This window comes from Elephas maximus, chromosome 23 (assembly GCF_024166365.1).
Source record: "Elephas maximus indicus isolate mEleMax1 chromosome 23, mEleMax1 primary haplotype, whole genome shotgun sequence".
Lineage (NCBI taxonomy): Eukaryota > Metazoa > Chordata > Mammalia > Proboscidea > Elephantidae > Elephas > Elephas maximus.
In genome coordinates, this window is record NC_064841.1 from 55,391,235 (window position 1) to 55,407,074 (window position 15,840).

The 15,840-nt window shown below is 40.7% G+C and overlaps 1 protein-coding gene across 5 annotated transcripts in view; it reads right to left on the minus strand.

Moving 5' to 3' along the window:
* Window positions 1–15,840, minus strand: part of MIPEP (mitochondrial intermediate peptidase) — a 228,736-nt gene that overhangs the window by 76,046 nt on the left and 136,850 nt on the right. For 2 of the 5 annotated variants that reach the window (XM_049867153.1, XM_049867154.1), the window contains 2 exons: window positions 4,481–4,555; window positions 1,501–1,620 (listed from right to left, as the gene is read on the minus strand). In XM_049867153.1, the coding sequence (XP_049723110.1) occupies window positions 1,501–1,620; window positions 4,481–4,555 (195 nt within the window). Of the gene's footprint in view, window positions 1–1,500; window positions 1,621–1,969; window positions 2,304–3,311; window positions 3,443–4,021; window positions 4,094–4,480; window positions 4,556–15,840 lie in introns of those variants that run through there. The other 3 variants (XR_007515046.1, XR_007515047.1, XR_007515048.1) reach the window with 3 other exon arrangements.

Consider the following 15,840-nt stretch of genomic DNA (forward strand, 5'->3'; position numbering starts at 1 on the left):
AATATAATGAAGATAAAATACCCTGTTACTCTACTGGTCTGGTAAGTATAAACTCTTCCTGTGCATGTTTGAGTGTTAGGACCTGAGGGTACGTGGGCAATGATAGTTTCCTGGTTGACTTTGCCTCTTAGCACTTAGCACGGCATGTTCTGATGTTCAGTGCCATAACAAATGAAGCCACCTTACATTTACTCTGCATTTTACAGGTGATAGAGCACTTTCAAGTGAGCTTTCTTTCTTGGACTAACTCAGCTAGAAGGATACAAACCTGGACCTACTGGCAGCCCTCCCACCACCTAGTCAGGGGAGCCTGCCTGAGAATGAGACCAACCCAGGGAAAAACAGAGCTGAGAAATGGAAAGAAGGAGTGATTTTTAACAACCTTGTTTAAGACCATGATTCAGTGTTCCTGAAGTCAGACATAATCCTGGACTTTTCAGTTATGAGACTCCATAAACTCCCTTTCTACTTAAGCCAATGAGCTGGGCCTCTATCACTTGTAACTGAAAGAGTACTGAGTAGTATAAAAGAGTCAGGCATATGGCTAACTGCAACAGCCAGTACTCTTTCCACTACACCAACCTCCTCACAGGAATGCTGGGGTAATGAACAAAGCATGCCTTTAGTAGTTTGTTTGGGGTCTCAACATAACCACTTCTACCGAAATGACCTTTGTTGTTGTCAGTTGCTGCCAAGTTGATTCCGACCCATGGCGAGCTCTTGTGTACAGAATAGAACTGCTCCATAAGGTTTTCAAGGTTGTGACCTTTTAGAAGTAGATTGCCAAGCCTGTCTTCTGAGGCACCTTTTGGTGGGTTCAAGCCACCAACCCTTTGGCTAGTAGTCAAGTACTTAACTGTTTGTGCTGTGATCTTAGATAAGACATTTAATGTGCCTGAGCCTCAATCTCAGGCCCAAATATAGGGATATTACCTGATTCAGAGGGTTGTTTTGAGAGTTAAATCAGATATGTTTTTGCAAAGTAATTAGATAAATTGTCTGGTAACTGGTTCTCAATAAATGGTAACAACACCCCTGCTATCTACCCTGACAGGGACTAAATGAGGTAAGACATGTAAAGCATCTATTACATCTATCCCTGGCACACAGTAAGGTACTCAATAAATGTTCACTGCAATGAAAATGACTACGGATTGATAGCCACATTCATCTTACATTGCTAACCATCTTTCGTATAGAAAAGGAATGAAAAAGAAGGATATAGACTAACTTCAATGGCCTTTCTTTAACCACCGCTTTCCCAGAAATCTAGAAAAACATAGCTAACAAGAGGAAAATAAACACATATAAATGGATGTGTAGAGACATTAAGTGAGCCAGGCAATTTCCTGCACTTGCCCCAAGTTGTGAAACCTCTACATAAATGCAAGGATCTCAAGCTCTCCAAGGAAGAAGGTGATCACAACCTGCTCACTCTCACAGATATGTGAGCAAAACCATTCAAACTCACACACGATAGGATTAAAATGCTGGACTCACGGTGTCGGGAACGTAGGGTAACCCATAAAATTTCTCCTGTGTTTCCTTAAGAATGTCTGTGGTTGACCTCCTCAGGGGATGTTTCCCGTGGTAGATTTGATCCAGAGTAGCATAAAAGACCTAGACAATGAAAACATCCATTTACTTTTGGGAGTCCATCCTTACAGCCAAGATGGGGTAGACCAAAGATATTATAAGTGTACCAGAATAATAATTGTAAATCAGTTGAAAACATCCAAAAACATGAATGTATGTTGCTTGCGACCTATTTCATACCATGTTTAAAACTGTGGTAATGATTAAAAGGAATGCTTTTAACCTTTTCATGATTAAGGATATTAAAGAATTTTGAGCTTTATTCATAAGATACTCCTTATGCACAATGTAGCAAATTAAACAAGACTAGAATTCTGCCAATATACACTTAGTTGAAAATGTGAAAAAATAAAGAGTTATAACTTGTGACCACCTGGAATCTGGCAAATCTTGTTTGATTTTTCCTGGAATCCTGATGTATCTTGAGTGAGAAAATGAAATGGTCAGAATCCTAGTTTTGTGATGAGAAGTGACAGAACATCAAACAGAGAAAGGAACCACAGTCTAGCATCTGGTGAGTACAGATGTTGCAAAGAATTTTGATGCAGCTGCTGGTGAGCCTGGAGGTAGGGCCAAGTCAGACCCCAGCACCTGGTCTTAGCAAGCACAAAGGAAGCAGCTGCCGAATAGGGGTGATTCTAGGCGCAACTAGGTGACCAGGGAGAGGGATCACGCCTCTCAGAATGCAGGATATAGGCCACTGAAACCTAAGAGGGAAAGAAAGCATTAAAGGAAATTTGCACATGAACTCTGCTGCTTACAAAGTACTGAAAACTAAATTTTGCCTATAAAATCTAAAGTCAAGATAAAGTGCTTTTTCACCAAAACGTTTGACTTGAATATTAGCAATGTTTGGAGTTCACCTAATATAAGAAGGTAGAAAATGCTTTATTTCAAAGAACAATTTTGACATGCAAATATGCTACCAATATATATCTTTCTGATTTAGAAATGGAACTTGTAGAGAATGTGCAGCTGTTGACTTGAAAGAAGGGAGGATTAGTTTGGATAAAAGAAAAAATTTAAATGACCTCTAGCTTCTGGCTTCATCTAGATATGGAATTATGGTTCTAAATTATAAACTCAAGTTTAAACCTCCCTAGGAAAAAATATAGACATTTCCTAAATATAAATATTGCTTTACTCTAACTGGTAATCTAAACATATAGCTAAATACAGCTCTTTCAACTCTATATTCTATAATAAGTAACAATCCATAAAGATAAGCAGAGAAGCTAAAACAGCTCATCTGTTCTGTCTTTATTAGGACTCAAAACTTTTAAATTCTAACATCAACTGAGGTGTTTTTTGCCCCAGTCTATAAACAAAATCAAAATTTGAGAGTTTCTTTTTTTTTCAATTATGCCTTTCACAAACAACTGAAACATGGAATGACTTTTTTTTTTTAATTATAAAAACCGCAAAATAAATTAAATGTGCATTATTTCCTGCTTACTTGCTGTTAAAGCAAACAATCCTGAAGTGATGAGCCTATTCACCCACCCAGGGAGTTGTGCTTTCCTGGGACCAAGAATCTTAGAGCCACAGAAAAATGATGCATGATAAAACAGTTCACAATTTTTTAAACACTATTTCTATCTCCTTAGAACTCAGAAACAATTCATTTCCTTCCCAACCCTGTTTGTCTCTACTGTGCAAGAGGATCACTGCACCATGTCAAAGCTGGGCACAGCGGCTATTCTGTCAGGAATCACCTTCTCTTCTCTTTCTGTCCTCTTTCCTCTCCTCTCTCTCTGATTCTCCCTCTCTCCGGGGGTGGTTCTTTTGGAGGGTGGAAGGAGGGAAAAAGTTGGTTTTCCATTTTAAAAGAAAATCTCTGGAATAACTGTTCAAAAGAAAGCCACAACACAAATTCAGGAATGGTTAATGGTGATGGTTGAACAACATCACGATGGCAAATGTTTTGCTATCTTACATTTACCACAACAGAAAAATTGCCGGTCAGTAGTAACATACAGCAATGCAATATATATTTTTTTAAAAAGAGGGAGGGGGCAGGATTTCTACTGTAGATACTAGCAAATCAAAAGACTTTTGCCAAGCAATGTTAATTTTTTCAAATAATGCAAAAATCCTCAAGTTGTTTTTCCTTGCTTTTAATTATGTTGATATGAACAGAGATTGGTTAACATAAATCAAACATAAATTCATGGTTTTGCCTATATTATGCATTTTCTTCACTGAAATATATTTTAAGGTATAACAAAAATAGTGCTGATTTATTACTTTCTAGGGAAAAGTATAAGGTAATTCAATAGTGCTTACACTTTTAAATAGGCAACTGTATCATTACAAAGCAAATATTGCCTAAGATAAAAGGTGGGTATTTAGGCAATGTTTACATAAGTCTTGAGATCTGATGAAGAATAAAAATTCCATAAACAAACACTGTAATTACAAATACCTCAATATCTGCTATCATGTAGAAATGACAACCAGATGGTTCACAATTTTTTTTTATTCTTCATCCAGAAACCTGAAAAATTGGTTTTGAATATTACCTAAAAATAATGGCTATTAATGTTTAAACTTCAGATCTAAAAAAAAAAAAGATACAAACTGGAAAAATACATATATAACGAGGTTTGAGTCCTAACTTCATTGATGCTGATATATGTGATTTAGAAGAAATCATGTAACTTTTCCAAGGTTTGATTTTCCCAACTGAAAATGGAAAATAATCTTAACATCCACTTTGTAAGGACAGTACGAGTACTGAGTCAATCTTAGTCAAGTTCTTTGAACTCAGATGAAAGATGTTTTAGAAGCATAATTATCATCATAAATGTGCAGCACTGGCAAGAACCTAAAGTTACACACTTATCTGGATAACTACTCTGGAAAACATCAGGACGATACATACCTGAAGTTGCGTATCAGCTGCAGCACAAACCTTTTTAGACTCACAAAGACGAGACACCATATTTTTTGGCAGTGGCTTGAGAAACCAACAGAAAAAGAACATATGAGTAAACTGCTTAATAAGTCATGGCATTACACTATGTATGGAGGAGTCAGAAATTTAACATCAAATAAAAAATAGAATTTTATTATAGTTTTAAAAATAATTATTACTTTTAAATACTTTAGGTGACAAGACAACAAGAATGAAGACGTTCAATTTCAAAAGGGGTAATTTGTCAAATAGGTGTTTGTACATACAAACACAAGATTGTAGAGACCTAAGACACTGACGCTGGTATTTTTAAATCTGCTTAAAGCCGTGACGTTAATACTTTTTCCATTCCTTCCTTACTGATGAATGCCTGCTCAAGTGCTCTCTAGTTTTAAGTGTATACAATAACTGATGATAGGACTAAAAGATTAAAATATCAAGAAATAAATTATAATTCATGGTACCAGCCAGTATTAAAGCTGAACTGATAGCTCAACAAATAACCATGATAATTAACCGCATATTCTTTTATTTTCTAAGCTGAAAGAATCGCAGCGCTTGAACACAGTCTAATGTCCCTATACGATTTAGTTAATCACTGTTAGGCCTAATCCTACAATTTTAAATATCCTCTTAGAAATAAACTAATAATGTATCTGAAGAGGTACTTTATCCAATCTTACTCTACCTTTAAAATCATTAATGCTGATGTTTATTTAAGAAACCTATTACTTCATTCAACTCTGTATTTACAATCAAATTAAACCAAAAACCAAATCAGCTGCCCTTGAATCAATTCTGACTCATGACAACCCCATGCGTGTCAGAGTAGAACTGTGCTCCATAGGGTTTTCAATGGCTGATCTTTCAGAAGTAGGCTGCCAGGTCTTTCTTCCCCAAGCTCCTCTAAGTATAAACAGTGCAAGTTCCTCAGCACTATAGTGCACAAATTAACCGCTGGTGAATGATAACGTGAGCAGCGTGCATGACCATATCCCCGGAGACTAGAACAGCACCCAGCACACAGCAGACCCTCAGGTGTACATGTTGAATGAATAAATGAATACAAGAATGATGGTTAGGAAATGGCTTATTAAGCAAAAGACTACACAAGTACTTGATGAAGGCTCACAGAACAAACCTGTAGTCTTTTCTTTTCTCTTTCCGTTTGACTATAAGAAAATCAAACCAGGTATAAAAGGCATGAAATGAAGGAAGTCATACAGTGTCAATCCTGAGACAGGTAAAAGGCCAAAGACTTTCTGAATGCTAGAGACACCAATCGGGTATGAAAGAAAAATTTTCTCAAACAGAATTTTAAAAAGTCAAGATTTAGTTTAGTATCTGTCAATTGCTTGTCTCAAAATGTTAAGACTTCTTTAATTATACTCTATATTATACCTTAGGAAACCCTGGTGGCATAGTGGTTAAGCACTACAGCTGTTAACCAAAGGGTCGGCAATTTGAATCCACCAGGCGCTCCTTGGAAACTCTATGGGGCAGTTCTACTCTGTACTATAGGGTCGCTTTAGGGTTGCTATGAGTCGGAATCGACTCAACAGCACTGGGTTTTTTTTTTTTTATACTTTATGTGGACAGTATCCTTAGGAGAGTTGTTCAACCTTCACAACGCTTTAATAACTTTATTTTGACAAAAATGTTCTTACCCAACAAACAATAAAACTTCCATGGGCAAGCTCCCCCTCTCCAGGAGCTAGAAATACAAAATGGTGTACAGACAGGGTCTCTGTCCCCAAGACAGTTATAGGCTAGCATTATCCACATGACTACAAATGTAAAAAACAGTACTGAGCAGAAAGTGGTGAAGGACTGCGTGGGGGTGGTGACCTAGGAAGGCTCACCAGAGGACATGACAAAGTGAGTTTCATGAAATGAATACGCACTAACTAGACATGGAATGAGGAGCCCTGGTGCCACAGAGGTTAAGCACTCAGCTACCAACCAAAAGGTAGGTGGTTCAGAACCACCAGCCACTCTGCCGTAGGAAGATGTGGCTGTCTGCTCCCGTAAAGAGTACAGTCTTGGAAACTTTACGGGGCAGTTTCACTCTGTCCTACAGGGTCGCCGTGATTTGGGATCGACTCAATGGCAACAGGCTTGGTTTTCTGTTTAGCCAAGGATGGATGGAAGGGAGGGAGAACAAAGCATTCGAAGTGGAAGAAACAGCATGTACGAAGGGCAGAGAAGGACAGGCTGTCTGCAGGAACTGGAAGAAAAGCGGTGGGGGGAGGCAGGAGAGTGGCTGCAGGTGGGCTGGAGAGGCAGGCAGGAGTGGGATCGGGTAGCACCTTGGTAGTCAACTAAGGGAGGACGTTCATTTCTATCTTCAAACTGACGGTATACCAAAAAAAAAAAAAAAGCCAAACCACTTGCCATTGAGTCCATTCTAACTCATGGCAACCTCATGTGTGCAGAGTAGAGCTACTCCATAGCGTTTTCATGGCCATGACCTTCTGGAAGTACATGGACAGGCCTTTCTTCTGAGGCACCTCTGAGTGGACTCAAACCTCCATCCTTTTTGTTAGTAGTGGAGAGCTAACCATTTGCACCACCCAGGGACTCCAGGTGGTCATAAGTGTGAGGTGCAGGAAGCAATGTGGCCTTTTGTTCCAGGTTTCTGAGAGCCGGGCCAACATTGGAGGCTAATGAGTGGGAGCTGGCCAGACCAAGGCGGGGGCCACCTGACGTCCCAATGCTGACTAAGCCTCACAAGGCATGATGGAATCTATCATGGCCATGTGGTGAGGCTCAGATGGAGCTTCCTAGTTGGTAAGAGCGAACATCTGCTCTTGAGAGGGTGGCACATCCCTCTTTGGGACATGGAGGCTCTGTGGTGGGACCCCTCCCACACCTTGCTGTAAATGTCTCTTCATTTGTATCCTTTTTTGTTATATTAAAACTGTTCCGTTATCGCAGGTATGGTGTTTCCTATGAGCTCTGTGAGCCACTGCAGTGAACCACAGGACGCAAAGGATAATGGAGGCTGACTGGTCTGAAGTGGAGAGAGTCATGTGGATTCCTGAACTTTTTGGCTGACCTAGCCCCGGGTGGTAGGAGGTGAAAGAGAGAAGGGCTGCATGAGCAACTTGGGTCTGAACTGAACAGGGAAAGGGAAGCTGAGACTTCCACAAATGCATTTGGTGTGTGGAGTGGGATTTGTTATCTGCCACACAATTTGGCGGTCAGAAGTGGATGATATTAGTCTCCCTGGACTGAGCGGCACACTAAGCCACAGCAGAGTTTTAAGTAAGGATGTCAGATGATCAGACTTGTGTTCTAAAAAAATTCCTTTGGCTGCAGGGTAGATATGGGATAGAAAGAAGGCAAGAATGGATTAGAAAAAACCAGTTAGGAGACTACAGGTACAAAACCAGTGACAATGGGATCAACAGTGACCTAAGCAAGAGCCAGAGTGATGGGGGCAAGACTAGAGTGGGCTGATGACAGAGTGGGAGGTGAAGAAACAGAAAGAGTGAGAACACACAACCCTTACCTGTTCCCAGAAGTGTGACTGAGTGGTGGAAAGGGAGATTTTAGGCAGTAGCTGCAGTGGGACGTTGGGTGAAGGGAGACATTTTTAAGGTTGGAAAAGACTTCATCTGGCTTTAGAAAATAATGCTAATGGTAAAGATACACAAAGTGGCACAAACTAAAGATGTAGAGAAGCAGAGGGAATTAAGAGCATTCAGTTCCCAAGAAGGCAGAAAGAAAAGCTACAAGATCACAGGTGAAAGGGTTGGCTTTAGTCAGAGGAATAGGTGGAAAGAGGTGCTGGTAGATATCATAATTCAGGGCAGGCACAGATACAGAAGACGGAGGGGGCAGGCACAGACACAGCAGATAGCAGAGGAAGGCACGGATACAGTAGATGGAGGGGGCAGGCACGGATACAGTAGATGGAGGGGGCAGGCACAGATACAGTAGATGGAGGGGGCAGGCACGGATACAGTAGATGGAGGGGGCAGGCACAGACACAGCAGATAGCAGAGGAAGGCACAGATACAGTAAATGGAGGAGGCAGGCACGGATACAGTAGATGGAGGGGGCAGGCACGGATACAGTAAATGGAGGAGGCAGGCACAGATACAGTAGATGGAGGGGGCAGGCACGGATACAGTAGATGGAGGGGGCAGGCACAGACACAGCAGATAGCAGAGGAAGGCACAGATACAGTAAATGGAGGAGGCAGGCACAGATACAGTAGATGGAGGGGGCAGGCACGGATACAGCAGATGGAGGGGGCAGGCACGGATACAGTAAATGGAGGAGGCAGGCACAGATACAGTAGATGGAGGGGGCAGGCACAGATACAGTAAATGGAGGAGGCAGGCACAGATACAGTAGATGGAGGGGGCAGGCACAGATACAGTAGATGGAGGAGGCAGGCACAGATACAGCAGATGGAGGGGGCAGGCACAGATACAGTAGATGGAGGAGGCAGGCACAGATACAGTAGATGGAGGGGGCAGGCACAGATACAGTAGATGGAGGGGGCAGGCACAGATACAGTAGATGGAGGGGGCAGGCACAGATACAGTAGATGGAGGGGGCAGGCACAGATACAGTAAATGGAGGAGGCAGGCACAGATACACACACTGGAGATGGATGGGGGCAGGCACGGATACACACATAGTAGATGGAGGGGGCAGGCACAGATACACGGTAGATGGAGGGGGCAGGCACAGATACACACATAGTAGGTGCAGGGGGCAGGCACAGATACACAGTAGATGGAGGGGGCAGGCACAGATAGAGTAGATGGAGGGGGCAAGCAGAGGTACAGTAGGTGCAGGAGGGCAGGCACAGATACACAGTAGATGGAGGGGGTAGGCACAGATAGAGTAGATGGAGGGGGCAAGCAGAGGTACAGTAGGTGCAGGAGGGCAGGCATAGATACAGCAGGTGGAAGGGGAGGGCACAGATGCAGTAGATGGAGGGGTGGAGATCCATAGCAGATAAGGAGGGAAGTCAAGTCCGCAGTGGAGGGAGAAAACAGAAGGCTCGATGGCATAGTGCCTGTGTTGAGATTGAGAATGGCTAGAGAAAGAGGGGAGAAATGGGCAAGCTGCAAAGGCACACAGCTGTGCTCAGGGATCTTTGAAAGGTTTACTATTTCTGTTCTGAGGACGATTATGCCGAGGGAAATTCCAAGTATTAGATCTAAGAGGCAAACGCAAAATACCCCTTTCCATTTGGAAGTAGCTCATTTCTTTAGGTACCCAGTATCTTAGAAATCCAAACATAAATGGGAAGGGCAAACACTGAGATAAATTTAATGAAGCTTAATTCTTTCCTTGTCAGGTTTACAACAAATCAAAGGGTGTAAAGAAAAAAAAGCATGCGAAAAAAAGATACCTGAAAACAGTATTTGAAAGATTATGTATTCGAGGTGAATACAAAGAACATTTACCAACAATATAAGAAACCATGTAAATAGAAGGTAAGTACAATCCTAGTAAAATAGTTCAAAGGGCAGATATTAACCCATCAAATCACAAATTAAATAAAAAATTATATTATGCATGGTGTAAATAAGGTCGGCGACTTAAACCCACCAACAGCTCTGTGGGAGAAAGATGTGGCAGTCTGCTTATGTAAAGGTTACAGCCTTAGAAATCCTATGGGGCAGTTCCACTCTGTCCTATAGTGTTGCTATGAGTTGGAATCCACTCAAAGGCAGTGGGTTATTTTTTTTTTCTTTTTGGTGGTGTAAATAGTAAAACGGAGTCCAGGTGGCATTGTGGCTAAGAGCTCAGGTTGTTAACAAAAAGGTCAGCAGTTTGAATCCACCAGCCACTCCTTGAAAACCCTATGGGGCAGTTCTATTCTGTCCTATAGGGTCACTATGAGTCGGAGTCAACTTGATGGTAACAGGTTTAAACAGTAAAATAGATTTTTTTTAAATCCAGTTGTAGTTAACTGCATTAATAAATGCATTTCAGCTCTTGGAATGGAGTTATATATTTATTCCCTTAGAGAATACTTCCTTTTTTAAAGTTTTTTAATAAAAGAACAAAAAACACAACAAAAGCAAAATAAAAACAAAAAACAGATTTTTGTGTAAATTTATATGCCTTTTTAAAAATAAACAATATTAGAAGTTAAATCTTAAACTTCAAGTTAGAAAAATGTTTCCTGGCCAACATTTTCTGCTGTAGATATCACTTCAGGAATCAGTCATGATAACAAATGCTGAGATAACACATTTTTTTGCTGTAATTTCAAAAGTGGTTACAGCTACAGCGTAGCACAGATGTTTTATATTGTTGCCCCTAAACTCAAGACTCTTGCATCTTTTATGTTGAAGAAGCAGAATGAATACATCCAACCTGACAGGTAATGAGTAATTATATATCAATGAAAGTGCATTCAAAATACCGAAAGCTAAAATCATATTGTTACTTTTCCTTATATTAAAATTAAAATCTACCAGTCTGGCGCATTAAAAGCGATTAATTACTACTTCACCATATAGTCAATTCTATGTTATACCAGACTCTACTTCAGTTTTCATACCTTCCAAGGGAGAAAATACTACCTTGCCTTCCAGCAACGGCTAAATCTCATACCCTAACCAAACCCAAACCAAACCCATTGCCATCAAGTCAATTCTGACTCATAGCGACCCCACAGGACAGAGTAGAACTGCCCCATAGAGTTTCCAAGGAGCGCCTGGTGGATTTGAGCTGCCAACCTTTTGGTTAGCACCCGTAGCACTTAACCACTATGCCACCAGGGTTTCCCATATCCTAACAGTGACGTATAATTTCACAGTTCTTCTTGGGATCTGGTTATTATCATATGTAAAAGGTTAAACAGAGTCCTGCCAGCACATCAAGAATGTGACAAATCAAGCATAATGCTCAGATTAGCTAACGATGGTAAAGAACAACGTACAAGAGATGGCCTGACCGCATGGTGCCGCGGGGCCTTGCAGGCCATACCCTGCATCCTTAGCTTCTGCCTGCTAAAATGGCTGCTTTACATCATCCAGCACATCCATTCACTGACCCTCGCCTTAGCCCCAGGAACGCAGAACTGGAGCATGGCCTGCCTTAAAACCAACACCTGCCTGAAACTGAACCTCCCCTTATTTCGCTTCCATTGTCTCATACAGGAAAGAGCACAGCTTTTGGAGTCTGAATCCTAGATAGGCTACTTAACCAGCTTAGTGGAAAAAAGCTGGGCATTTTACTGACCAACATTTTTTCTCATCTGCAAAATGCTGACAATACCTTTTCATGGGATTACATGAGATTCAAAAATGATAATGTATTTCAAAAACTTATAGTCAAGATCCATCGATAATTACTGGCGATTGGAATGTGAAAGTTGGAAACAAAGAAGAAGGATCAGCAGGTGGAAAATATGGCCTTGGTGACAGAAACATTGCCAGAGATGGAATGATAGAATTTTGCAAGACCAACGACTTCTTCATTGCAAATACCTTCTTTCACCAACATAAATGGCGACTATACACATGTACCTCGCCAGATGGAACACACAGAAATCAAATTGACTACATCTGTGGAGAGAGACGATGGAAAAGCTCAATATCATCAGTCAGAACAAGGCCAGGTGCCGACTGTGGAACAGACCATCAATTGCTCATATGCAAGTTCAACCTGAAACTAAAGAAAATCAGAGCAAGTCCACGAGAGACAAAATATCACCTTGAGTATATCCCATCTGAATTTAAAGACCATCTGAAGAATAGATTTGATGCACTGAACACTAGTGACCGCAGGCAGACCAGATGAGTTGTGGAATGACATCAAGGACATCATCCATGAAGAAAGCAAGAGGTCACTGAAAAGACAGGAAAGAAAAAAAAAAAAGACCAATATGGATGTCAGAGGAGACTCTGAAACTTGCTCTTGAGTGTCAAGCAGCTAAAGCAAAAGGAAGAATTGATGAAGTAAAAGAACTGAACAGAAGATTTCAAAGGGCATCTCAAGAAGACAAAGTATTATAATGACATGTGCAAACAGCTGGAGATGGAAAACCAAAACAGAAGAACACACTCAGCATTTCTCAAGCTGAAAGAATTGAAGAAAAAATTCAAGCCTCGAGTTGCAAGAGTGAAGGATTCCATGGGGAAAATATTAAACAATGCAGGAAGCATCAAAAGAAGATGGAAGGAATACACAGAGTCATTATACCAAAAAGCATTAGTTGATATTCAGCCATTTCAAGAGGTGGCATATGGTCAGGAACCAGTGGTACTGAAGGAAGAAGTCCAAGCTGCTCTGAAGGCATTGGCGAAAAACAAGGCTCCAGGAATTGATGGAATATCAATTGAGATGTTTCAACAAACAGATGCAGCGCTGGAGGTGCTCACTCGTCTATGCCAAGAAATATGGAAGACAGCTTCCTGGCCAACTGACTGGAAGAGATCCATATTCATGCCTATTCCCAAGAAAGGTGATGCAACCGAATGTGGAAATTATAGAAGAGTATCATTAATATCACACGCAAGCAAAATTTTGCTGAAGATCATTCAAAAACGGCTGCAGCAGTATATCAACAGGGAACTGCCAGAAATTCAGGCGGGTTTCAGAAGAGGACGTGGAACCAGGGATATCATCGCTGATGTCAGATGGATCCTGGCTGAAAGCAGAGAATACCAGAAGGATGTTTACCTGTGTTTTATTGACTATGCAAAGGCATTCGACTGTGTGGATCATAACAAACTATGGATAACGTTGCGAAGAATGGGAATTCCAGAACACTTAATTGTGCTCATGAGGAACCTTTACATAGATCAAGAGGCAGTTGTTCAGACAGAACAAGGGGATACTGATTGGTTTAAAGTCCGGAAAGGTGTGCGTCAGGGTTGTATTCTTTCACCATACCTGTATGCTGTATGCTGAACAAATAATATGAGAAGCTGGACTATATGAAGAAGAACAGGGCATCAGAATTGGAGGACGACTCATTAACAACCTGTGTTATGCAGATGACACAACCTTGCTTGCTGAAAGTAAAGAGGACTTGAAGCACTAATGAAGATCAAAGACCACAGCCTCCAGTATGGATTACACCTCAACATAAAGAAAACAAAAATCCTCACAACTGGACCAATGAGCAGCATCATGATAAACGGAGAAAAGATTGAAGTTGTCAAGGATTTCATTTTACTTGGATCCACAATCAACAACCATGGAAGCAGCAGTCAAGAAATCAAAAGATGCATTGCATTGGGCAAATCTGCTGTAAAGGACCTCTTGCAAGTGTTGAAGAGCAAAGATGTCACCTTGAAGACTAAGGTGTGTCTGACCCAAGCCATGGTATTTTCAATTGCATTCTATGCATGTGAAAGCTGGACAACGAATAAGGAAGACCGAAGAAGAGTTGACGCCTTTGGACTGTGGTGTTGGCGAAGAATATTGAATACACCATGGACTGCCAAAAGAACCAACAAATCTGTCCTGGAAGAAGTGCGGCCAGAACGCTCCTTAGAGGCAAGGATGGCGAGACTGCGTGTTACATACTGTGGACATGTTGTCAGGAGGGATCAGTCCCTGGAGAAGGACATCATGCCTGGCAGAGTACAGGGTCAGCGGAAAAGAGGAAGACCCTCAACGAGGTGGACTGACATAGTGGCTGCAACAATGAGCTCAAGCATAACAACGATTGTAAGGATGGTGCAGGCCTCGGCAGTGTTTCGTTCTGTTGTGCACAGGGTGGCTATGAGTCGGAACCGACTCGATGGCACCTAACAACAACAACAACATAGTCAGGCTTAGTATAGAGTAGATGCTGTATTAATAATTGTTGTTAGCGCCATCAAGTCAATTCTGGCTAGTATTGTTACTGTTACTACTGACCTATACAATAATCCTCGAATGTGATTAATATTTAATTTACATGCTATTGTTTTATCTACATATCCTGTAAATGTGGTCTGTTTTAGATTTTTCAATTCTTTGTTGTTGTCCTTGTTGTATACTGTCAAGTCGATTCCAACTCCTATCAATTCTCAGGACACAGGAATTAAAGCTAAATGCTTTTTATATAGGACCCAACAATCAAGTTCTTAGTAAGGAAATGTACTTTCATCGTTTCCTGTTTACCTCTTTGTTTCTTTTCACTTATAAAATAGCCAAATATGCTTAAGCAAACACATCTACCTCCTCAAATAACTGTGTTTCAGAAGACAATACATTCTCCAACCGGGTGATTCTTTTACAGGTTTTCAAAAAAACAATGAAATCAAAGTGTTATCAGTCTATCTTCAATGTTTCAATGTATGCCACAGAACTTGGTCATTAACTCAGTTTTTGAAAATACTTCCACTTTTAGTGGAATTGATTGTCAAACAATGAATTACTTTTTTATCTGCAGGCTCCAGTTCATATTCAGAAAAAACTGGCACTAATCAGAAAACTTTCCCCTTCTGATGGTATTTTAATCAAATATATCTCATGCTATGAGTCTTGAGAGTTTAGACTTGCATAGTTTCTGATAAGTCTGCTAAACTTCTTTATCTTTTTCTTTCTCTGGCTGATTTCAAGATTTTCTCTTTACCTTTGGGTTTCAGAAGTTTGACTATGATGTACCTAGGTGTGTTCTTTTTGTTATTTATCCTGCTTGGGGGGTTCTCTAAGCTTCTTGGATATCTGGTTTGATTTTCATTATTTTTGGAAAATTCTCAGCCATTATCCTTCAAATATTTCTTCTGTCTTCTTAGCTCTCTCTTCTCCTTTCTGAAACTCCAGTTGGGAGTATGTCACGCTCTCTGATACTGTCCCACAGTTCCTGGATTCGCTATTCCAGTTTTTTTTTTTCTGCCTTTGTATTTCAGCTTTGATAATTTAGACTTAGTTTGAAGCTGATCAACTCCTGTGCCCGTACTTACTGAATGGAGGACCTGTCTTGTGGGAGAAGATAACAGCAATAAAACCAGGTCAGGTTTTTCAATTGAGATTCACTCAAGTAAATTCCCTTCCAGGGAATTCCCAATTCATATTAGCACACTGAAAGCTATGAGTAGTCCTTAAGTGTAGACACCCATTTAACCGCTACATCTATTTCCTCAAATTATTTGAAAACAGAACACTTTCCCTGTAACATCTCCTTTACTATCAGGCAATGTAAAATATGACACCAGCTGGGAAATGGTATCTTTAAAAGATGACATATAAACTTTTACCAATAAAAGAAAAAAATTAGTAAAACTTCTTAAAGAAATAAATACATAAATACAAGTTGTATCATTCTCACTGATCTTTAGCCTTCTTCCTAATTCCATAGTTGTACACAGGCTTTCCCTGGAAAGCTCCTTTCAGCTCTTCTAAATCCC